The following is a 25372-nucleotide window of genomic DNA, read 5'->3' on the forward strand; positions in this document are numbered from 1 at the left end:
CTTAGGGGAAATTTCTGCCTTTCTACCTATGCTGCCTACAATTTCTCAGTGTCTTTTCCCCACACCTTTCTCTTATGATCCCTGTGTGCTTTCATTACTGTGACCCTTTGTGGTTTAATGGTACACTCTAATAACGTGGGGTTTTTTTTTCTATTATATCTAGAGGTATTCCTTTGTCAGCCTGAGTGGGTGGCCAAAATCCAGGTCCCACACATCCATCTGGGATGGAGAAGATGACGAGGCAGCTGGCTGCTTTTTGATACACAACAGAGCACAGGGAGTGGGAGAAGCAGGGGAGCTCAGTGCGGCACAGGGTCGAGGATGCAAGACAGAAACCCTTCCCGGCAGAAAAAAAGAGGGGCCCAGTTCTGGCTGAGCTCCCAGCTCCTGGAAAGCCGGGCAGCGCCGGCTGCAGGGCTCCTCCGGCCCGGGGCGGACACCCGCAGGAGCCAGGGCAACCGCCTGCCACCGAGAGCTGTGAAGAGCCGCCTCTTGGAGAAAGGAGGCACACCCGGAGAGGCAGAGGCTCCGGGGGGAGCTGGGAGCCCCCAAGTCGCGGCTCCGGGCGCCGGCACGGCCTCGCCGCAGCTCCCGGGGAAGCCCCGGGCGGGGGAGGGAAGGGGGCGGCGGCGGGGCGGGGCGGGGCGGGGGCGGGCGGTGCCGGCGGGCGACCAGCAGGGGGCGCCGAAGCGGCGGCGGGCGCTGCCTCCCGCCAGGCCGGGCCCGTCGGGGCTGCGCGGCCTCCCCGGGCGGGGCCCCGCCTGCCGCCCCGCGGAGTGCGCCGGGAGCCCGCGCCGCGTCCCCGCGGGGGCGGAGGGAGGCGGCCGGCAGCCGCGGTCAGGTGGGTGCCCGCAGCCCCGGCCCTTGCCGCTAGCCTAGCCCGGCGCGCGGCGCCCCGGGAGCGCCCCCGGCCCGTCGGGGTTAACGCCGGCTGGTGCCGAGCGCCGGGCTGGGCCGCGCCGGGCCGCGGGGCCAGGGCAGCGGCCGCAGGGGCCTTCCCGGCGCTGGCGGTGCAAGCGCGGCGGGCGCGGGCCTTGCTGCGGGCCGAGCCTGGGACGCAGTCCCCCGCCGGCGCCGGGCCTGAAGAGACCGCCCCGGGGGGCAGAAGCCGGGCGGAGGGAGGCGGGATGGCGGCGCGCTGGGGCGAGCAGAGCGCGGCGCCGCTGGCTGAGCCCTGGAGAGCCGGCAGTGGCGAGTCTCTTGCGGTCTCTTTTTTCTTCGTGGGCTTTGACTCTGCCTGTCTGTAGAGGGCATTACTGCTTTAGAAAGTATCTTCAAAAGAAATCGGGCTTTCTCATTACAGGAGATAATGGGAAGACCCCTGGATACTCTCTTTACACGATTTGGCTCGCCCCTGGCCCTTGGGGGGGAATGGATCATTTAGCTGAGAAGTTTTCAAATGGAGATGTTTAAAACAGGCTTTTAAACGCTATTATAATTTTACTTTATGGTAATGGTCCATTGTATATGCAAGGTCGTTAGTCTTCAGAAATGGTCTTGTGGCCATTACAGCAACCTATTGGATGTTTTTTAAATTGTCTGAAATTTGGAGTACGGGCCTCAGACCAGAGTCTCAAATAGATAAGATACCTCTGGAGCAATCACTAAACAAAATTTGTTGCACAATAGGATGAAATTATACTTTTAATCTTTTCTGGAATGGAATGCAATGGGTTTGTGGCATTTACCCCAGATTACTGTAGTTTGGAGGAGAAAATGTATAGAAATATGCATTGATTGATCTATAACGTCACCTCACAGAAACAAGTGGTATTACTGACGACGTTTTTGAATTTTGAGTTGATGTAAGAACCTGATTCTTCCCTAAAGACCTTTAGAGTTACGTGTGTTTGCAAAAATAAGTTCAAGATTTTCCTGTATTTTGCATGCCTCCTCTGAAAGGCTGGTGGGGTAAAAGCCTTGTGGGGGTCTCAACTCCTACAGGATTTGGTGTCTCTACTCATGCATGCTCCTTGGTCTCTTGCTGTGGCACCGTATTTTCTTGTTCAGCATTTCCCTGGTAAGTAATCAAACTGACAACAGCAGACTGCCAGCAAGTGTGCTTTCCTTGATGACCGTAGCTGGTTTAGAATGAGGGACAGTAGAAGAAGGCTGGTTTAAACCACCACTGATTTAGGCCATCAGCATCTATTCTTCCATTTGCGTCTGCTTGCTTTCCCCATTCTCTTTCAGCTGATATTCCTTTATCATACTAGCATGAGGATTAAATGGAGGGTAGGAGTCATTTTAATAGACGCTTACAAAGTTTCTTTAAGTCAAATACCTAGAAAACGCTTAGGACATTTTTAGTGTAACATTTTCCATGTTCCTGGTGTGTTACTGCTACCTTGCAGAAAGAGATGTGATTTGTCCAGGTAATCCCCATCCTCTGTCAAACTCAGGTTAGGGTTCCAAAATCAACTACTAAATGAGTGTACAGTGTGTACAGACAAATGCCTGCAAGTTCATAATAATTTCATCCTTATGTGTATGTATACAAATCCATGGAAAACAGGACATAATCCCGTCCAGACAGGTTGATAATTATGCATATAAAACATTCAGAACCACAGAATAAGAGTATATTGGTGGCTTGAAGATGAGATTATTTAAGAGTATATAGCATTATTAAAAGGTACATAGTTGGAGGAAAACTCAGCCATGCTTGTCTTTCCTTGATTGATGCTAAGATAAGGCTTCTATAGATAATTATCACATCTAAATAATGGCTAGTTTTAATGTTACATTTTATTTTTCCAGCAGATGAGGATTTATTAGGTGATGGACATTCTGTTAACAGGAAATGAGTCCAATTTGGATTTGCAAAATACAGCATGGGCCAAGTCCACACTTACAGGCATCATTTGTTAAATCATTCTGTGACATTGTAATATAGGGAGGGTAAGTTCTAAAGAAGTCATCGTTCTTTACATTTATGTATTAATTTTGTTCCTCAAACAAATCTTTATAATTACTTGGGGGTAGGCTAAAGAGAGCTCCAAAATAATCACATTGAAAGATTTTGTGTGTGCTTTTAGTGTTTTAGTTTCTTCATAACAAAAGACAGATATGATACAGATGTGAGCAGGACGTGAATGCCATGGGGCATCTGTGCAACACTTTCCTTTCTTTCTGTCAGTGATGATACTGGCATGGAAGTGACCTCTGAGGTTGGAGCTCTGCATTCCAGAAATGTTGCTCAACTTAGCACCAGCCAGTTTTGGGAACCCGCTTGTTCACACGGTGGTAGTGTGCATGCACTAAACGCCCGTGTGGCTCTGGGATGCTGTTCAGACAAATTGAGCTGCTGCAGTAGATTTTCCTGATGAGTGATTGGATATTTCCTTTCATCAGCTCCTGATCAATGGCAACTATACTTAACTTTTCACAGTATTAGAACCCTTCAATGTTTGTGCAAAACCACTGCTATTTGGTTTTATCCGCGACCTTTTTACTTAATTCAATAAAATAAGGTTGGTAAATTCTACTGATTTAAAAGCAGATTTCTATGGGGGCAGAGCCTTAGTTGCAATCCTGTGAAGTTGAAGTTACACCATGCTTTAGTCCAGGTTAAATGCAGCAGGTCTGACTGCTCTCCTTCCTAATTATGCTGTCTGGCAACTGTGGGCTTCAGAAGCATAGGGAAGTCAAGCTGTATCATCTGTACTGTGGGAACATGATGCCATCTGACAGTATCTCACCCTCCCTCAGGGCTAGATGTCTCAGACTGCTTTATGCTGATAGAACAGGAGAGCATGACTGGAGCCTGGATGGAGACTGGTGGCATTTTATAAATCGGGATTAGCCCTTCGAGTCTTTTTGTAATTGGCATTACAGTATGGCCTTAGTATCATTCTACATAGGTGAATAAATTGACAGCCAGGACTCTGTTTTCCTTAGCTTATTTATAAAAACATTCAGCCAGTCTTATGCTAACTCTGGAAACAGCAGACTCTTGCTTCAGTAGTAGTACTGGTCAATGAAGATTTGCTCCTGAATTCCAAAGATAGTGTTGCTTATCGTTATTTAAAATTGGTAAGGAAGTAAGACGCTGTACTGACTTATTTCTTTTTGTGAGATCTTGAAGCTTAGGTACTGATATTGTGTTATTCATTCCCCTTCAGTTGATGTTTTGGTAGGAGTTGTCCACTGGACTCAAACTTACCAGAGGGCAAAGGGATCCAAAAATGTTGTATAAAGGAGTGAACCAGAGCCATTTTATACACGTGTGTATGTATGGGGAAATAAGTTACATGGAAATCTAGGCTTTATTCATTCTGCTGTTCACAGAACAATTTTGGGGCATTTTCCTTGTTTTGAATGCACAAAATTTGGCTTGCTAGGCTGGCAAGAAAAGCATTCATTTAAAAACTTGCCAGAATGCAAACTATTTGTTTTGGTATTTTTATCTTGCATGTGAGCAGGCTGACATGCAGCAATTTTTTATGCCAAAAACACATCCATTCTGGGCACCTATTTACTGTGGACATAAAAATTTCTAAGTGTGACTGAGACTATTTACTGTCGTCCGGATTTGCATTTTTCCAAAAGGTTCCAAGCTTATTTTTGTATTTGTTATGTAAAATCCTGGACAATTACATTTCCACCTGGCTAAGTAAAACAAATGCAGTAGCTGCCAAGGACTATGACCAATGGCAGTGTGTGCTGTGCCAGTGACCTGCAACTTTGCAGTGACAGCAAGCATACCGCTCCACCCCTGCAGCTGACTCTTGCTGGTATCAAGCCTGACCCGTACAGATGAAGAACCCTTTTGTCCCATACTAAACAGTAAACCCAAAGCCCATTCGTTGCAGGTTACTCTATTTTAGACAACTTTATTTTAAGTGGTCAAAGAAAAAAAAATCTGTTTCTTTCCTAGTATCTGAAATTTGATAATGTAGGCTATAATTTTCAAAGGGTAATACCTTTTCTTCTTATTTGCTCTGTTGAAACTTCTTCTAGAAACATGGCAAGTTACCCTTACCAGAGTCCTTCGGATAAAAAAGGTGTCTTTGACAGTGCAGTAAGGCTGGTGGAGCAGTGTCATGTCACCCATTTTATTTTTCTTGTGGTTGTTGCTTAGAAACATAGCAGTTCAGTAGCCTTAGGTTTAGAGTCCACTGCACTGTTTTGTACTTTCTTAGCGCTTATGCTGGCTAGACTGTCTCTCTAAAAACAGAACTGTAATATTAGTACTGAGAGATTCAGTGAATGCACTAGGCTCTTTTTTACTGAACAACATAAAACATGCTTATCAGTTGCAACGTAATCCCGCTCACACTTAAGTTGTTTAAGCTTGTGCCATTACATTGTGTGTTTGTGGTTAGATGTAGTTAGTAGAACTACAGGTAAGTCATGCCTGAACAGAAACCGAGCAGAAGCAGTTTGGCTTTATGTAAAAGGGACTTGATTTTCCTGGTGTAAATTCTGATGTCATGTCATGTCTGCCAATAGTGTCCATGCAGACTCCCTTTTGTTTCTGGTTTTTACTTTTCAGTCCTAAAATGCCTTGTAAAGGTCCCATTAAGAAACAAGTTTGGAGGAAGCACTGTTGTTATTAGTGTTATTATGAATAGGTGACTTCAAGACTCCAATATGGCACCCTTCAACAACATTAAATTTACTTAAACTCTCCCAAAAAAATCACAAACCCATCAACATTTTTCATAAATTAATTTGCTGTTGCAGGAAGGACTTGGGGCAATATGCATACTTTTAATATTACCATATTAAATCATCAGAAAGCATTATATTAATATTCTGATTAGGTACAGATTATTTTTTTGATGGAATAATTTTGAGTAAGTAGAATATGTCAAGCACTGCAGCAAGATTACTGAGGTTCAAAGCACAGCACTTTGCATTTTGTTAATATGTAATTCTTACTAGCATCTAAGCAGTTGAAACAGTGTAATGCATTTATGTCAGCATTTGTGTTAGGGAATTTAAAAGAGTCATTTCAGCAAGAAAACATAGATTTTTTTCTTTTTAAATGGAACTACAGTTTTTGAGCTATGCGGTGTTTCTGGCCTGCTGCATAATAAACCATTTTTCTGATTAACATGTTGATACTGTGAACATAAAAATCCTGGGAAAATAGTTTGATTGTGTGTATTTTAGAACTGTGACTGAAGTATCACATTTATCTTAACATTAAATTTCATGAGCTATAACTTGCCACAAAACAATTAAACATTTTATTTTTGCCTTAACAGGATGATGGTGCTTTGTTTTCTGAGCAGAACGCTGCAACTAGCAAGACATTCATTCAGTCCACTGGGGAGACAACTCTGTTCAGCCAGCGCAAATAAGCCAGTGTTGACTTTATTCACCAAGGTAAAAGTTGTTTACAGAATAAAGCTAGGCAAGACTGTGTATTTATCAGCTTTGATATACATGAATCCCAGATGAAATGGCTTGGCCATGCTTTTTGCCCCTTTCAAATTTGTGTAGTATTGGGTATTTTACTTTGGGGGTGTCTTTTACACCAGTGCTTTACAGCACAGTCCTACTCTTACTGTAGCAAGCAAGTAGTTACATCCAACAAATGAAGATTTCAAGATAGTTGGGTCTCAGTGGCAGTGCGGTCCCTTTACTAGTTGAAAATTGTTCTCTAACTGCCAGTGTTCCCGTAATCTGCCCATGACAGGCATCAACAGCCAAAGTAGGCTCTTCAAAGCACTCATGTTTAATTTCAGCACTACCTGTGAGACTGAAAATATATCCAGGTAATGTTGGTAGCGCATGAGGAAAAAGTAGATTGTGCTTTACCCTCTTTTTGCTTTATTGGGTGTGTAATGCTAACAGGAATAAAATGCAGGCAAAGGTTTGTCTGTGGCATGAGCAGATAGGATTCTTAAGTATATTTAGAAAACAGATGTGATGAGCAGGAATGGTCATTTGTGAACTGTCACCTTCCATGAATTGTCATCGAGAGCCTGTGTTATCTGCAGAAGTCTTCTGCACTTTTAGATAGGATGGCACATGGCGGGCTATGCTGCATTGATATGGTTGATGTAGCCTTCAAGAGGAGAATAACTAGAAATGCAAAGTACTAAGAATGTTGACATCAGTATGGTGGTATTTGTTGGAGATGGATGCGATTAAAATAATTTCCTCCCCCTGCACAATGTTTGTTCATTCCATCCCTAGCTGTAAAGGAGTGTTTAACTGTGTAACATATGAGTAGGTTAAAAAACGAAAGGTCACCATCTGTTTATTCATCAGAGCAATGCATACTATAAGAAGAACTATACTTCAAAGTTACAGCTCGCTCTCCCTCTGCCTGATTCAGCATCAACTCATTCGTAATCCAGATGTGATAAGGCAAGGAATAATGAGTTTACCTTTGGGTTAATAATTGGAAAAAAGCTCTTTGTATGATTTTTGTGCCTTAAAATTTCTAATTAGTAAGACACTGTATGAAATCAAATTTTCTAATAGCAGAGTTCCATGTAGTTCTCTGAAGTGGTCTTTTGTTGAATGTATTTTTAACTTAAAATGTTTTTCATGTCTGATACCACTGGCAATTGCAAAGCAAAATGCAGACTACTTTAAAATAAATCTAATCTGCAGTCTTAGTTTATGCTAATTAACTCCTTTTTCCCTCCTTCCTTTTTTTAAGAATAAGGAGAAATAGGAGGAGAAGGCAGGAGGGACCTATGACTTCTGCAGCCACTTCAAACTGATAGAAGCTAGCACTGCCAAATGGTTTTCCCCTTGGAGGCTCCTTTTATGCCGACACAAGCATTCGTGCAACAACTGCTCCAGGTTAAAAAAAAAACTTTTTTTTTTTCTTTTGCAAGGTTACTATTAACTCAGATCAATTCTCCTGTCTAGCTCTACTGTGCAGCTGTTCGAGTGCTTATGCCAGCACAAAAGAAGCAGTGACAGGAAGATGCGTCTGCTTTCTTCCGCCTCAGTACCAGCTTAAAATGACCACAAAACTGCAGTCTAAGTATGCAGCATAAATAGCAATTATCTGTAGAAATAAAACTGTCCCACCATGTGTATTGTGTAACAGATCTTGTGTAAGCATATCAGCACAGCATATGACACTTTGGGAAGGGATTTTTACTACCTCAGCAGTAGGAGCCCCTTTTGCCACTGTAATATACATCTCAGAAAGAAGGTTGTCCAAGACAGCTTTATCCAGGCAGCCCTATTGCAAGTTAACATAAAGCAAGTGATGGCAGAGACCTACTGTTGAACTGTTCTACTGAAAAATGTGTACTAATATAAATGGACCGTTTAAACAGATTTCACTGCTAGTTGAAATAGTTCACTATCTGATTTTAAACCAGTTCCAATCTTACTAGTACCATGTAGTGCTTAAGCTTCCCATCAGAGCAGGAGTAAAAACATACTCTTTACTAAGAGCCAACTTAGTTTGTCAAACACTTTTATGTGACTGTTATGTTAGAAAGCTCTCCATAGGCCTAGGGGAACCGAGTATGTCCTACTTTAACTGTAAGGAGCCTGGCATGTTACAAAACTGATGTGCAGGATTCTGGGACGATCCTTTCAGTCACCAACATCAGGTATATCGGTCCCTCCAAAAGCGATGAGAACTAGCAAAAACACAGCACTGTTGATCTTTAGCGTCTTGCATAGGTTTTCAGAGCATAAGGATTTGTCTGTGTGGGAAAGACAATTTAGATTAGATGTGAATTAAAAGTAGAGTATTTAATCCAAATTAATTCACACGCAGGAAATAAGAAGTAGCTGTGTCAGATTAACTCCATGTTTGAACAAGCCCTAGGAAGACTTTAAGTGGGAGGGATAGGAGAACGTCTTTTCCAGCTGTGAGAAGTATTTCATGGCAGAGGGACAGAGGCATCACCTTCACCACTGTATACTTCGTGAATTATACGCCAAATTCTGCCATTACAAACACTGAAGCAACATGCCTTCATATGAGTCACTTCTTCAGGTATGCACTGCTCTAATGGTCATGATGCATGATCAGCAGAAGTCAGCTGTATAACTGTAGTGGAAGACCAGGAAGTTTTCAAAAATGAGAGGTTTTCTTTGACCCCATCACAGGTCAAAACACTGCAGCTGTTTGCCCGTTCTCCCTGCTGGAGGTTACTGTCCTCCCAGGTCTGCAGGTTGGAGGATCATGCTTAATTCCTTTCAGGCAAAGTCAGCCAGGATATCTTAAATCACCTTCTTTTGCTATTTGAACTGACCCAAGTGACTCCATCTGAAACAGATTAGAAATTACTCATGTGACTTCCTCATTCCCCTTCTATCAAAGGAAATTCTTCTATCAGGAATGGTACCTGCAGTTGTTTTCAGCTGGTGATAGCTATGCTTTGAATATTCATTGCTGCTGACCAAAAGAAGGGGTCTGTGCATGATGTTCCAAACCATGCCCTTGAATCAGCCTTTAGAAGAGCCGTTGAAAACTGGTAATTTGCACCATGAGGAAAATAATAGCAAATGAGAAATAATTAAATTCTGTGGCTGAATAGTTTATTTTCTTTTCATCCATGCTGCACTATAAAGTAAAGATTTAGAAAGCAGTAAGACAGGGTGGTACAGGGGAGGGAACCCACATTTACAGTAATGGTCACTCCTGTCTGTGTGTGTTACTTTACAGTACAAATGATCTGTGTGTTTTACTGTATGCTTTAAGCTGGTCTGAATGTTTTCCTTTAGAAACCATGCCCTCTATGTGACGAAGCAAAAGAAGTGCTTGAGCCATATAAGACAAGGGTAATGTATTGCAATACTGTATACATTTTCTATATAGAAAGAACAGTTAATCAGGATTCTTTCTTTGTAAAAGAAAATGGCTTGGATTTGTTTGCATCTGTTATTCATTCATGGATGACCTCTTCAAGACAATTTCAGCACTGGTTTCTATAAAACTCGTTATCCAAAAGTATTTTGCGACAATGCTACTTAAATAAGTATTGGCAAACTAAACCAATATACACCTTATTGCAATAGTTTTTAAAACCACTGCTTTTATAAATACTATTGCCTTTTCTGATAGAGGAGTTTGCAACTTTTATGAGGCAGGTAATTATATCATTGGGGAAGGATGTTAGTAAGTAGGGCTTCAAATATTTGAACCATATATCATTGCAATTTTTGCCATTCTTCAGCCAAGTTTTGATCTCTTTCTTGAAGGAGTAAACTGTTAACAGAAGCATTAAGAGGTGTTGCATTCTGCTGCCTAACAGGCAGCTTTTGTGTTGCCAGCTGCATATTTGTTTTGGTTGGTGCTCACAGGAGAGTGGTTCTGCACAGAGGATCAAGAAAATTCTCCTGGACTAGGGAGAGAGTCCTTTGTGGACATACAGCCAAGGATTGTGGCTGCGTACATTTTGTACCCACAAAATGGGTAATTGTCTACAACATGGAAAAATAAATCCACAAGCACCAAGAAGAGTCTTGCATTTCTAAAAAAAAGTTGATTAAAAGACAAGCAGGTATTGTTTTTCAGTGTCCAGTAGGTACTAACATATTTCTTTTCTGTCACAGTTTATTTTGCAGGAGGTGGACATTACCCTTCCAGAGAACTCAGCGTGGTATGAGAAATATAAATATGACATACCTGTTTTTCATTTAAATGGGAAATTCCTAATGAAGCATCAAGTAGACATTCAAAAGTTTGAGGACCAGCTTATGAAGCTGGAGTTGCAAAATGACGGAAACCAGTGAAGAAAATGCAGCTGCTCTGGTGTGGATCTGAAAGGACTGTGCAACATAAATTGTGTGGAAAAGCAGTATTCCTTATCTGGCCTTACGTTTCTTAGAACGTATGGTACCAGTGTCCTAACAAACTCGAGTGACTTGTATTCTATTTTGTATTAATTATCCAGCCCAGCTGCACCATTATCAACCTTTTCTGTACCATTCATTTGCTGCTATCCTAGGCTGGCTTTTCATTGACAGAATAAATGCTGCTCCATAACAGCAGATAAAGTGAAATGTGTTTCAAGATTGCTAGTACCTGTAAACTGTAGGTCTGTAAGAGACTTACTTGGAGAAGTCTAGGAGTCTATCCTAAGTGCTCATTTGAAATGGAGAAGAGGGCATTTACTGTAAATGAAAAAGACACTTGATTAAAGACAGCACTCTCTCACTGAAGCAGAGTCATATTTATAGGACAATCATCACCATTTGATACAGCTGTACTAACACACGAACACTGAATAGTTTATTTTTATTCTAATGGGATGAACATATGTTGCACTTGTCTATTTTATCTACTACAGCAAGCTTTGAGCTCCTTAATACTTGAGTTACTCCCAGTCACAAGAAAAAATAAAAAGAGTGAACTATAATTGAGCCAAAAGTACTGAATCTGTAATGAAAACAGCATTTATTAACTACAAACATGTCTCTGTGAATGCTACTAATTTCAGAGTATAAAATGAAAGTAAGAAACCCTAAGAGTGTCTTTAAAAATTTCCTGGCCTAAGATATGGGACTTGTCCCTTAGATTCCAGTTATGTTCTTAAAAAAACCCTGTGCTAATATATGGTCTTTTGCCCTGCTTAGGGATGCTTCTGGCATAATTTTTCATCATTAGAAATCCAGTGAACAGAGAAAACGTGTTTGTGTGATATTATGGGAACAGTGCTTGGTCCTATGGACTGGAGTTCTGTGATAATTGAGTCCAGTCGTTATGCTTTCTGGCAGAAAGGAATCATGTTTCACTTCTGTCTGCAACACAACTGCAAATCCATTTATCATGTGGCAAGAATACCCTTTTATCAAGGGTTACTGCAGTTCTGTTAGTGCATCATTGGCAATGTAGGGTTGTGAGGTAGACAGGCAGAATGCCTCAGTTAAATGTATTTTCAGGAGGAGGAGAAAGATTAAGGAAAAGTCAGCTGTTTTAAGTTGAATAGTCTAATAAGCACTGAAGAAAGTTGTAGGTATTTTTGATCTACTTAATAGACCCTTTAACACAGAAACTAATCCCTACCTGCTGCATTTCTGTTCATTCTACCATGGTGGTATTCAGTCTTCTCTCATCACTAGGAATTTAAACAGGAACACTTGACAGATGTGTCTTCACAGGGGGGGAGAATCCAGACACAATACCCAGTTAGAACAGCAAACTGAAATTTGCTAGGATTCATTACGGACTTCAGTTTTTGGAGTATGGTTCAATAAGAAGCCAGCTGATCTGCTGTGATGAAAGCAGGCAGTTCCTATATGGCCCCATCCTACAGTGTCTAGCGTTTGACAGACCATTTGCAACCCAATTCTGATGTATTCTGCAAGATGAAAAATTCCTGGGCAGTGGGGGGTGAGAAATTAAAACTTCCTTCCAGTTCAGCAACTTGAGTCCACTCAGGAAGGGGTCTGAAAGTATCCAAGAGTTCCCAGGAGGGAGAGCTGTGCCCTTTTTATAGCAGAGAGCTTTAGGTAAGTTCAGCCACATCATCTAACGATACCCTGCTATTTATAGGACTTCAGAAACTCCCATTTCATAGCACTTCACCCTCTTCAAGAGGTCTGCAGAAAGAGAGTGGCATCAAACAGGATGGATTTACTACATTTGCAAGAACTAAAGAGAAGCTTAGAAGTTTAAGCATCTCCTTAAACCCATTTAAAGCTTTTCATCAGCAATTCTGTAACTGTTTGATCCAAAACCAAAATTACAGCCAACTGTTGCTTCTAAAGGAAAACACTCATCCTGACTTTAAGTAATCAGTTTATTATTTTTGTAGCCTTACTTTAGCTTTAGAGCCTGCTGCTTTACCCTGATGTGGTCATTTACATTGCAGAGGAAGAGTAAGTTGAGGAGATGGTTAAAAAAAAACAAGCTGAAACTTCTCAGGAGTAAGTGACTGAACTTGAGTAACCTGGCAAAGCGTTAAGTGTGATGCTTTCCCCAACATGCAGAAAAAGAAAAAAAAGGCAAAACTTGAAATAGCAAGATGCTTCTTGAATTCTACATTGCAGCATAGCTTTGCCCTATTCACAGTGCTTTTCATTGCCATTGACAGAAGAACAGAATCCTAGAGACAAAAACTTCTCTACTTCCTGCAGTTCATAATGCTACAGTCAAACTTCAAGTTACTCTGAAATAATAGGTCTGAATTACCTCTGCATCAGCAAGCAAATGCCACTTGCTTTCTTTCTATAATCTGAGATGGTTTCAGAGGGCCCAGGTTTTTCCTTACTGAGGTTTTATAATAAGAGAACTGGCACACAGCACTTCTCAACCATAGTTCAAGCGCTTTCCTAAAACGTACCATTATTATCTCAAAGATATGGAGGACAGAGATCATGTGGACTTGCCCCATTTCCCAATATACATCACTGACTGCGGCTGGAATAACTATCAGAGAGCAATTTGCCTTTGTTTTATTTTTACTAAGGTCTGTTTTGGGAAGAAAAAAAATGGAAGATAAAAGCAAACTTCTTAATCATATAGGAGATGATGAATCCCTTGTTCCTTATTCATTCAGACTGTGGAGGTTTTCTGTAGCCAGTGCCAGATTTTTTTCCCCCCTTTATTTTGTGAAGTGAATGATAACGGGATTTTTATAATAGCTTTTGTCTATGGCGTAGCCTTTATCAGTGAGATGGAGGTTTTCCATTAGTTCTGGCTGTGGGTGCTAGTTGGATATAATGTACAGAGAAGGGGTGGCTGCTTCTTCCAACTCTTCTGGTGTACGATCAAACACAACCCTGCATTGTGCTTGCCTCAATCCTATTTTCCTTGTCAACACAAGTAGCAGATTCAGGTGTGTGAGAAAGGTCATCGTAGACCCATGTGCAAGCAACAGGCCTGGACTCCAGCGTGAATGTTCTATGATACAGAAAGATCACTGCCAGCCACTTCTCTCCAACCACCACCCTGTCCTTCCAAAGCCAAAACATGGCATATACTGCCAAAACCTTCCAGCGGTATCCAAGAAGATGTTACTGTTCTACTGTTTTAAGGTAGTGGAAGCCCTATTCTCATCAGTTTGGACACAAAGATAGGAGGTGGAAACATGTCAATATGGAGTGTTGGTGGCACACCTCAAAGGAGCTGTGCTACAATTGTTTCCAGATAAAAGCACTGCAGAACAAGGTGATGAGCAAGAGCCTGACAGTTCATTTTGGACCATAGGTGCTACTGCAGGTTTCTCCTTGCAAAATTAGGTTGTGTCAAGGTTGCTGAAGATGTTATGCCCTTCTCTGTTACCTTCTCTGAGGAATACAAAATACTGAAGTAAAAACTCCAGGAGGCCACCTTCTTTTCTGAAGCCAGCAGCTCTGCTCAGTGGAATAATAAGGCGTTCAATGACTATCTTCACATGTGAACACTAAGAGTTCCTGTCTTCTAAGTAGCAGATCAGACAGGGAAGTGTTTCAGTGTCATCTTCCATTTCCCTGCCATTATCAGTCCTAAAAATAGTCATATTAAAAATAGTCAAATAGTGTGAATTTGTGATCCCCTAGGCAAAATAATTTATTAACCTCAATTGCACCAGAATTTTAGCTCAAATAGTTAAATAGTTGCCATTTCCTTTGACATGTGGGGAGACTAAACAAGTGCTCGTGTGACTTAGCATGACTAGCAGGTCTGCCACCTTCATCTTCCAAAAACAAGAAAGGATGTATCATACATAAATTTGAGGGTTTTTTCTTCTTTTTTAATATAATAAACGCAGCAGGCTCCCAGCACATGCATCTCTAATCAAATGTGTTAAAGTATAACCTTAAAATGAGAAGGCATATGCCCCTGCTGAATATATCTTTATGGAGGCATGTGCAACTTTGTGAAAACTGGCAATTTACTCTTTTGACAGTGAAGGCTGGCAGGAGTGCAAAGCTCCATAATGTACTATCCCTGTAATGTAAAAAGACCTTGAATACAAGATGAACTTATTTCCTATTTCTGGCCAATTAAAAAGCACATACACAATGTTATCTTCTTCCAGTAACTATAAATAACAAATACCCCCCAGGCTTACTTGCTTATATGTTCTACTTCTCCAACTCTTTATTTGTGTCTTTAAATTACGCACAGTGCATAGAAGGGATTATCTTATTTCTTTAAGCATAGCGCTCCCAGCACAGTGTCTTCCCATCCAAACTGGCCTGTGATACAAAATCTCAGATTCCCTCCTAACTCCTTAAAGAAAGCTCTTCCCGTAAAGTATGATTCTCATTTATATTGTATTTTTTATCTCTCTTATTAGCATCTAACTTGCAAAAATAATAAAAAATCTGCACGTAGGCTTAGCCAATTCTGAAAGTATTGAACTCTATTTCAGTCTTGTGCATGCATTCATCTTTAATCCCATGGCCATCTGGATTAACTACGGGTGCAGCAACACATGGGAGTAAACAAAGCCACACGTGCAAGTGTTTGCAAGATCATAGCTCACTTTTTTGCTCAGTGACAACTTCACTTTCCAGTCAGCTTTGCTCTATACTGTACCAGTATCATGCCTGTTTTCTATCACGTCCTGCTGGCCAGAAGGCTCCATCCCATTCTTGTGAAGTTGCTGGACCCTGGATACCCAAACCTGAGTTCTTGCAGGGCAGAACTGGAGCTGTGAGAGACACCTGAACTGGAAAGTTTCAGCAATTAGGGAACTCCAACTGAATACTGACGTGTGCTGCCCTGGCAAAAGGCATGGTAAGAACAACAAAACCACCCTCCGTCCTCCCGCCTCACCTCTCGTAGCATTTCAGGTCAAATTCTAGTTCTTAGTCTTTATCTTTAGGTGATACATGAGACATGCCCAGGATATCCAAAGGGTAAAATGAGTTCCTCCAGGAGAAAATACTCTCAGGTGTCTGTCTTGTTGGTGGAATGAACTGCAGGGACTGAAGGCACTCCAGACCTTCCACATTTTTCCTTGATGTTGCCTTCTGGAGTGCATATGGTTGATCAAAACTCTATGCACAGAATATAAAATAAATCCCCCCCAATCATACACACACACACAAATCTTACTGCAATGAGACACAACTACACCCACTTCTCCTGGGGAGAAGGTGAAAGAACATGTGACATGCATTACTGGAACGCACCTAGCTGCTATGGTGTTCAGTGCATATAAAACTGTCAGCTGTAATTCAGAGCCTTACTATAGGCCATATATTTTTAGCCTGTCTCCTAAAGAAATTAGACTTGGACCATGTAATAGTGTATCAGTCCAATTCTTTTCCTTCCCCTCTCCCCTTCCTCTCTGACTCCTTTCTAATAACGTTTAACAAGGGACCAGTTCAACAGAGTGATCCAGCTGGGTTTTTTTTTTTCAGCTGTTACATTCCTACAAGTTTCCTGAAGATGTGCTCCTAGGAAGGCGACAGAAATCTCTCCATCCACGTCCCCCAGTGGGGGAAAAGCATGCTGAATGAAGCCACCATGCATGTTGGCCAGCTGGCTGCTCCCAAGCAAACAGCAGAAGGGTAGCTCTGTACTGACTGCGACATTTAACATCTCTCATCCAGAAGGCTGATCACGGCAAATATGCCAAGGAGTCACGTTGCTGCAGTGGAAGGAAGTTTATGGGATAAAGGACACCAATCCACTGGTACCCAGGCTCATTAATTTTGTTTCTCACAAAACAATCTGTTTAGTTGGAGACAAGTGCTTGAAAAGCATTACTGCAAAATTCAGATGCTTAAAGAGAAAAAAGTGGTCAGAAGCCACATTTATACACATAGATTTGATGTGTGTGTAGGTCTAGATGCATATTTAAGCTTCTCCTCTAAGAGGTGAGGCATCCATTGCAACAAGGTCTCCAGCAAGGTGGGTAAGGGTTGTCACTGCAGATCTATTTGCAAGGCTGGGTTCCAAGCGACTTTATTAATGTTCCCACTCCAGTGAACATCGACATTTCTGCTTAATTTAACCCACCTGCCTTCTGCCAAGGTTTACTGAGTGACTCCAACAACCAGTGTTGGGCCCTCTCCTTTTATTTTAATGGACAGGTAGCACCTGTATGCAGCTTCCATTTCCACCTGGGAGAGTGCCTGTGTCAAGGGGGGCAAACACACAGCCAGGTGCAAAGATAGGTGGGGTTTTTTTCTCCACTGACGGGAAAGCAAACCAAAGGCAAAACCCCCACGTGATGAGGCTTCTAGCAAAACTTAACTATATCTTGGTGTTTTAATGTGCGGTTGTATCAAGAGAACGCAGTGGTTTTACAAAAATATAGCAAAATAGATACTGTCTCAGCCCTGCAATGTTCATTTATGTTTGAACAAAGAAAGCAAGGTTGTTTGAGAAAGGCCGTGAAATGGAGAACTATAATTAAGCAAACAAAAATATGAGCCTTCAGGTTTCCTTTAGGTTATTCATTGCTATCTTAGGAACTTGGAGCTGTCATTTTAGAGACAGCTTTAACTGAGTTTCAGCGACTTGGGCGTTTTCATTGACACCAACACGAGCTTCACAGGCGCTGAGGTGCAGCAGGCTTCAGAAAAGCTTCTTCTCTCGGACTACCGAGAAACAGGTATTTTGAGGTGTTACCTCCTTCGTGGCACGAAACCGATGAATTGTTTTTCCATGTTTGTTTCTGGTTTTGGGTTTTTTTTTCAATCTAGGCTTGGGTCTCGCACTGTTCCCGTTAACACCAAGACTTACTTACAGACGGCCTTCCTACCTGGCGGCTCCCGCCCAGCCAGGCGCTGGGCCCGGGGCGAGCCCCCGTTGAAGGCTGGCGCAGGTGCCGGCCGCGAGGCAGGGGAAGCCGCGGCGCGGGGAGCGCCCGCGGGGGCCGCCGGCGACCGGGCCTTTGTCCCGCGGGGGCCGCCGGGCCGGGCTGGGCCGGGCCGGGCCGGGCCGTGCGGGCGGCGGCGCTGCCTGGCGGGGGCGGGACCGGGACCGGGACCGCACCGCGCCGCCGCCGCCGCCGCGCGGGTCAGTGAGTTGTGAGCGGCGGCGGCGGCGCCGCGCTGCGGCCTCCCGCCCGCCCGGCTGCGCGGCGGAGGGTGAGGGAGCGAGCGAGCGAGGGGCTGCGCGGGGGGCGGCGGGGCGAGCGGGTGCCGCTCGGGCGCCCCGGCTGCCTGCGAGGCACGTCCCGTGGGCGCAGGTGGCCGCGGCAAGTCACGGCGGCGGGAGGAAGCGGCCCGGCGCGGCCGCGGGAGGCGCCGGCCCGCCGGGAGGGGGGCTCGGGCCGCGTGCCCGTCCGCGCGTGGGAGGCGCGGCGGTGCTGGACGGGGAGCGCGGTGTTCCCGCCGGCCCGCGGCGTGGGGTGGCCGTGCCGGGTCCGCGGATCTGCCGCGCCTCCCTGCGGCCCCGCGGGGCGGCGGCATCCGCTGGCCCACGCCCGTCGCTGTTTTCCCGAGTGGGCACCGCCGCCTCTGAGAGCCCGGCTGCGCCACTGAACTTGGCGAGCGCTCGCCTCAGCGCCCGTCCCCGCCGCTGTTTTACAGCCCGTCGGTGGAAAGAGGCGGCGTCCACGCCAGGGAGAGCAGCAGAAGGAGAGGACGCGTCCCGTCCCCGCGACGGGGAAGAGGAGGAGGAGGAGGAGGGGGGCAGTGCGTGAGCCTCTGCCCGCGCGTGGCTTGATGGCCGCGACGTCCTGTGGCGCCGGCCGAACCGAAGGCGCGGTACGTAGGTCGCTCGGGGGTTGGCGGCTTCTGCCGCGGCTTTGTTGTTGTTTGCTTGGCTGTTTAGTTTGTGGTTTGGAAGGACAGCTGAGGGTCCGGGGGAATTAAGTGAGTGTAATTGGACACACGCGAATAAAAATGCCTGGCTCTGGGAGGAGTGCGTTATCTAGACAGAGATGAATTACTACTTCTTTATATTTTTTTTTCTGGTTGTATAGCAGAGGTTTAATTTTAACTCTATCGTCAAAAAAAAATCAAAGCCCAGTACCAACAGTAGAAATGTCCAGGCTACAGTGGTCTAGCTGAAGACTCTTTCAGCCAGAATTACCTTCAGGACTTTCGGGGTGGGGGGAGACAAGAAACAGCTTCTTTCTGTTACAGAGGTTGTGACAAACCCTAGCCATTTCTGAGATTCAGCCTTGGATTTTCATATCCTTTTGCCCTTTTTTTTTTTTCTCTCCTTTTCCTTTTAATAGCCAGGGCTCGTATGGCTCTTTGCAGATATAAGGGATTATGAAATTGCTCAGTAATAATGCCCGCATATGTCAGAGGAGTTTAACTTTCAATGTCAACAAATTTTTAAACTTAATTTTAGCCCTGTGTTGCACTCATCTTTGGACGTGGGCTGTTGATACTGTGTGCAGGAGGTGTGCTGAGTAATGTCTCAACTCTGACTGTATGGAGTAATCTAGCCATTTCAAAGTCATGAAAACAGTGAAAGCAGAGGATATTTATCTATTAGAAATGACAGTTTTTGGCAAGGATATCTACAGCCTATCCAGTGCCCATTGAAATAAACAGAAAATCTCACTGATGATGACTCATGTCCGTGGGCTTCAGACCAGGCTGCCAGTGCACGGTGTTGGAAGCCGTCTGGTGCTGATCCCGAGCAGCACTTACCTGCAGGAGGAGGAACCGACTCCTGTAGGTAACCCTCCTACAGCCCCCATGGTTTGTAAAAGGAAGGGGAGAAGGTGGAGAGCGGCAGCAGACAACAACTAGCGGGATTATGGCTTGGTTTATCTAAGTGTATTTGCCAATTCTAAATAGTCTGGGATGTGTGTTCTTTAGGGTTTTAAATATCATTGACCTTTAATTAATCGCTAATGGCTGAGTCTGTTGCTGTCTGTTAGGCTGATGAAGCAGCCGACTAGCAACTTGTCTTTCTGTGTTAATGACTATTGTGACAGTATCTGGGGGTCTGCGATGTCTGCTTTGAAACTTCCAGACGATGGAGTATTTGTGTGCGGTAGTTACAGGCTTACTCGGGTAATAGACTCATCTGGGAACATACGGATTAGCTGGTTGCCAGATTTCCCAGCCAGAAGGGACCTTGTCTATCGTCTGTTCTGATCTCTTGCTTGTTATAGGCCACAGGATTTCACAAGTAAATTCTGTATCAAGCCCATAACTTCTGTGTGGTCTTCACTTGCCGTTAGAGACAGGCTCCATCCACAGCAGGAGTTCAAGCATGTTTCAAACTGCCTAGCAGCTCACAGGCTTGAGCTCTAAATGGGTGAGTAACATCTACTACTTCAAATGTCTGTAATTAGGATGAGAGCTATTTTGGTCTATCAAAATACGATTTTGCATATAATGCTTATTAAAACGCATCAGGATAATTACAGTTCTTGTGGCATATGTACTGGCAGAGCCGCCTTCTCCTCTTTGCATGAGGATGAAACACTGTCAGGGGCTCCTCAGAGTGACTTTGGACTTGCTGTTGGAAAGTTCTTTATTCTCTGTGAGCTGTGGTGCAAAAACAGTACCCTGGTTTCTGCTGGTTTCTTCTGCTTTCCTGACTTTGCCTGTCGTGCAACAGTCGGATTCTGGTGGGGCTTTGTGCCTTACCCTGCCATGGCTTTCTGCAGAAAGAGGAGAAAATGCATTGGGTCCCATCTGGACTTCTCAGCCCTGCGTAGGGTTGGGAAGGTGGGTTGCCTCTGCTATCCTGTGGCGTGCTGATGGCCATTGTGGCTTCCTGTTAGGTGCAGCTTGTAAGATGTTTCCCACTATTTTTCCCCCTTGGATGAACCTTGCTGTAGAGCATGCATAAAAGCAGCCAGGGTGATGTAACACCACCTCTGTGTGAGCAGATAGTAAAGACTTTTGGAGCATGTCAAAATGGCATAGGGCAATGGGTATTACAGTAATGAAGAGAGCTCGTCCAACGATAGCACAGCTAATTAATGCAGGTATGATAGCACATCCTGTGTCGTAGCTGCAAATTTTCTTCTAAAATTCCTCCTTCCGCCACTGGTTAGCTGCAGATACTGTGGATACTGACCTTCAGGACCCTGCCCAAGACCAGTCTGTCTGTCTGCAGTGGCTGGACAGTAGAGAGGAACACTGTTTATTTTGCATCCTCCTTTGACACTACTGGAGTTGGATTAGCTTCAAATGTTTCTTATGCGGTTGAAGATTAAAGAGGTAACAGCAGCTATATAACACGGCCCTCTGGCAGAGTCCTGGCAAACAAATGTCACAGCCTACTGTCACGCTGTTGCAGGGGGCAGCCCTGACTGTGTGAGAGACAGGAGGAGAAAACATGGAAAATAAGGGGGAAATCAGGGAGACAATTTTCCAGCTTGCTCAGTTGCTCTTCCCCACAGCTGGGGGCCAGTGTGGCATGTGGATGAAGTAAGACCTCATGGAGAGAAAAAAGCCAGTCCTGCTTTGCCAAATCTCTGGCTGCAGCATTAGGTAGAGATGGGCAAGCTTACATACTGGCTGTGCTTTTACCATGCTCTTCACACATGCAATTTATCTTCTGTATTAACGTGCCTACACTGTTTCTGGTGCCTCAGCTGACTCCCGTAACACTAGTTGTAATGTGTATGTTCACAACCTGCAAGGTTGCATTGGAGAACATCAGAAGGAAAAGTAGGAGAGAAAGAGAAAACAACAGAGACAGCAGGGAAGAGAGGAAATCTGGCATGTTGCTGCTGAAATAGGCGGCTTATCTAAAAAGAAAATCGACATATGTCTGCTCTCTCTTTTCCAACACCTTCCTGAACTTATATAGAGTATTACTTGTTCCTTCTCTGAGTAGATACAAACTCTTTCAGAGAGGTGCGTAGTATTAGAAACTTCATCTACATTTAAAAACACAGCTAGCATCTGCATAGCTTGTTCCTTGCAATTAGTTTGTTCTCCAGGTCCCTTGATGGAAATTTTAGAGGGGTTGTTTTTGCCAACCTTCTGAATGGATTCATCCTCAGACCATCATTGATCGAATGATGTATTACCCTAAAGATGACTCTTAGCTAGCTAGAGCAAGCCCAGAAGAGCCATTGTAGGCATCCTTAATTTAAAATAGAACATACATTATAGACCGAGGAAAAGTATGTGAGAGCATTACAAAGGTAGGCACAGCAGATTTCCATTGCTGAGGGGGTTGTCTTCCTTTCCTTCTGGAAGCTGGCGGGAAGAAATACTGCTGCTGCTTAGAGCCACAGTCTTAAAGGGAGGAAAAATATTAATGACACTGTGCGGGAAGGCTTGTCACAAAATCGAAGTACTGAAAATCACCAAAGTGATAATACAAAGTAGAACACTTATCAAGGAATTCTAGCCTTACCCATATGTCATCCTCGCTGTATCAGGCCACTCGGTGCTGTGCTGTAGTTATTCCTCAGTTCCCTTACACCCCTTCCCACAGCACAGTGTCGTATATCTCTCTCTCTTCTGATTACTGAACCTGTTTTCACATGAATATAAAATAGCAGGAAGGGAAAAAGAGCTAGTATCTCTCACTTTGCTCACAGTTAAGCTCATGCAAGGCACTGTAGACCAGAATTAATTATTAATTCCAATTATATTTTGTGTCTTGGAGATATTGATGATATTTTCAATTCCAGATTGATGCTTCTCCAACTTCCTTTTTTTCACTGCAGCAACAAAGCCAGCGAAGCTCTTAAACACATGCCTATTTTTAAGCCTGCCAGCAGTCCCTTTGACTGAATTCAGCTGAATGGCCCAGGGTGGCTGAGGGCAATCGTTTAATATAAAATTCTTGCTGGCCTGATGGGAGTCTAAGTTGTTGTGGTTTTGTTGGGGTTTTGAGAGAGGAGGAGGGAGGGAGAGAGGGAGGAGCTGTTTCTTCCTGAAGACTAGCACGACTCTGCCACAGCTCTCCTGGGTAAACTCTCAAAATAGGGATTCTTGTTATGTTAAGAATTCTGGTATCTTGGTACTTGCTTCCATCCTGAAATTAAAGTCTTTAGTGGAAAATTCAAAAAATTTCCCCTTGGAAGCATGGAATATTTTGTTTTGGCGTTTCTAAGGTGAAACGTTTAGTTTCCAAACTTTGTGTTTGATGTCAGCACTAATCCCAGCACAAATCCATCTCAGCCCAACAGGGTGCTCCTTGGTCTCTTGAGCATCCTTGGTGTCCCCTCCTGGTAGAGCTCCCAAGCAGAGCTGCCTCTCCCATGGGGCACTGGGATCTCGGAGGTACTCACAGATTGATAGCTCCCAGAAACTGAATGCTTAGATTCAGATTAAGACCTGAGATGAAATGCATCAGTAGGTTTTTCCCAATATAAAGGTATGGTATCCTGTGGGTGGACTTCATGTTGAAAAACCTCTGGTTTTGATGTGTGACTCATTCATTCAAAATAGTTTTACCAGGCCTTGTTCATTCCCATTGAAAAATCTGAGGAACAGCATTTTAAGATGGAATTTAAGATGGTAACATCCACACAACACTTAATTGTAACAAAACCACTTGTTAAATCTGTCTCGGGCATGTCTGTTTCTGACCTGGAGTATTGTCTACATCCCCAGTCTTGGCACTTTAGCATCCTTCCACACTTCTTTGTCTTCACCTTTTTTCTGCCTTGAGCTCTTGCGCTTTCCTGTTTTTCTGTTTTGCTGGTATTTACCCCGCACTTTTTCTTTCCTTGCTAGCCTTCCCCTTCTAACACGTAGGTGGTAGAACCAGTATGTTTGCCAACATCATCATTCTCCTTTTGTGTTTTCCTTTTCTCTGCTCAGTGTCAGCCTGGGCACTCTAAACAATTCAGGACAAGGATTTCAATCGCCCTTCTGTGTTTGTACAGTGCCTGCTGCAGTAGGTTCCCATGCTTGGACATCAGCATGCACTACGGTAGTAATCATGGTGCTATCTCTTTGATTATGTCAGGGAGATCAGTAAAGGAGATAAACTTTCATGTTCCATGTGTGATTTCTGTATTTCCTCTCCTTTACAATTTGTTTTGAATGGTGTCCCCTTCTCAGCAGTGTGTTTTACATGAAGAACAAACAAACAAAACCTTTTATTATGTGGAGAAATGGCAAACACAGAGCATGTTGTGCTTGGGACTATTGAAGCATGCAGAGAGCTTTTCAATGCCTAAGAAATTTGTAGTTGTAAGATATGAAACAGGAATGAAACAATTCGGCTAAGAATCATGAACTGACTGATGCCCTTTCTACATCGCAATAGAGGGGGGCTTCTGGGGGTGGGAAATGGGCTTCCTGAGCTGCCTACGTGGGGAACGTCTTCCCCTCTTGTAGGGAAACTTACACAGGATATAAGCTGATGGAGAAACTGGTGGAAGGTACTTATAACACAACAGCAGACTAGGGCTGTTCCTTAATCTGTTCCCCACAAACTCCCTTGTCTTGCTGTGATGGAGCCAGTCCTGACGCTTTGTGGGAATTTGAATGGGGGAATTTGAACTCCATGCTCTTGAGTTTGTCTCCTCTCCCTGTGAGCCAAGGGAGCCTTCAGACATCCTCCTGCTCGAGGACACCTCCACCACAGCTGCCTAGAAGGAGACCCTCCTTCCTTTCTGCTGGGTGCTCAGTGGAGCTGAATAAACCTGCTGTGCTTTGCAGAGGCCCGAGGGCTCGCAGCGTTGCCTGCAAGAAGCAAGCTGGCCCCTTATAAGTGGGAAGGAGCCTTGTCAAAGGAGCTGATCTGGAGAAGTGGGCCAGGGCTCGTGCTCAGCTGGCTCAGAGAGGTATGCCAGCAGAAAGCTGCTTGTTTATTTTCTAGTAGGACTAATTTGGGGATAATTCAGCACCCAGAGTTGGATCACTGTAAGTTACCGATGAAAGGAAGGGAACAAGAATCAGTACCAGGGTTAGAGGGGGAAAGGGGATGAATGTAGTCCTAACAGTGCCGTAATTTGGCTTAAATGAGGGAACTGTAGCCTATGTGGTTTGCTGAATGTCACCTAGAAAATTTCTGTCTCCTGGGACCATGGTGCTTTAATCGTTAGCTGCACCTTTCTATTCTTATTTTTTTCCTTTCAGCAGTGATGTTATTTAGAGTTGAGTTGGCGCATGCTGACAAATAGAAAGTCTATTTGCAGATTTATATTGCCCAATGCAAAGTAATGGCTAATAACATAATCCATAGAGTATTCATGGATAAGGCAACTAACAACCTGGTTGCTGAAGCTTAATGAGCCTTGCTATTTCCAATTAGCTACAGAAATCAAGACTTGAGAGGTGACAGCCTCATAGCTCCTATGTAGAGGTCACTCAGCTCTACAAACAGCAGCTATTTAACGAAGCTGAACAAGCTTAGGCCCTGGGTTGGAGTTAGGCTGGAAGCAACTGTGGTGTGTACATGAGCTCCTGAATTACTCCTCAGGCTAGTTAGATTTTATCTAAATAGGAGTGGAAGTAGTGTTTATGTGCTAGTGAAAACCACAACTTGCTTAAGGTCTTCTGCAAGTGCAGTGTGCCTGTAAGATCCCGGTGGGTATGAGTACATCCTTGGGTACAGGCAGGTGTCTGCTCACTCTCCCCGTGCTCAGTGCTGCAGAGAGAAGCCAGCTCTATTGCAGTAGCTGTATAGCTGTGCTAGCATGCAATCCAG

General features: G+C 44.0%; 2 protein-coding genes across 6 annotated transcripts in view; both read left to right on the forward strand.

Moving 5' to 3' along the window:
* Positions 1-683: 683 nt before the first annotated feature.
* CZH5orf63 (chromosome Z C5orf63 homolog) lies at positions 684-11103 on the forward strand. 5 transcript variants are annotated; one of them, XM_075527268.1, is made up of 6 exons: positions 684-841; positions 2761-2901; positions 4125-4230; positions 6216-6336; positions 9664-9720; positions 10495-11103. In XM_075527268.1, exons 4-6 carry the CDS (start codon positions 6217-6219, stop codon positions 10672-10674), a joined length of 357 nt encoding a protein of 118 aa, XP_075383383.1. In that variant the 5' UTR covers positions 684-841; positions 2761-2901; positions 4125-4230; position 6216; the 3' UTR covers positions 10675-11103. The 5 variants fall into 5 exon arrangements, with proteins under 5 accessions (XP_075383383.1, XP_075383384.1, XP_075383385.1 ...); XM_075527269.1 differs by having other exon boundaries at positions 2764-2901; XM_075527270.1 differs by lacking the exon at positions 4125-4230.
* Positions 11104-18474: 7371 nt separating this feature from the next.
* MARCHF3 (membrane associated ring-CH-type finger 3) overlaps positions 18475-25372 on the forward strand; it is a 78164-nt gene continuing 71266 nt past the window's right edge. Inside the window, exon 1 of the mRNA XM_075526975.1 lies at positions 18475-18537. The gene's annotated coding sequence lies outside the window, so the exon portion shown is untranslated. The remainder of the gene's footprint in view (positions 18538-25372) is intronic.

The sequence above is a fragment of the Mycteria americana genome, chromosome Z (genome assembly GCF_035582795.1).
Source record: "Mycteria americana isolate JAX WOST 10 ecotype Jacksonville Zoo and Gardens chromosome Z, USCA_MyAme_1.0, whole genome shotgun sequence".
NCBI lineage: Eukaryota > Metazoa > Chordata > Aves > Ciconiiformes > Ciconiidae > Mycteria > Mycteria americana.

What these genes read in the sequence shown, in the direction of transcription:
- CZH5orf63 (XM_075527268.1), top strand. Translation starts at nt 6,217, where the DNA reads ATGATGGTGCTTTGTTTTCTGAGCAGAACGCTGCAACTAGCAAGACAT. An exon ending in TGTTGACTTTATTCACCAAG is followed by an intron (nt 6,337 to 9,663) that starts GTAAAAGTTGTT and finishes GTTTTCCTTTAG; the next exon opens with AAACCATGCCCTCTATGTGA. An exon ending in TTGAGCCATATAAGACAAGG is followed by an intron (nt 9,721 to 10,494) that starts GTAATGTATTGC and finishes TTTCTGTCACAG; the next exon opens with TTTATTTTGCAGGAGGTGGA.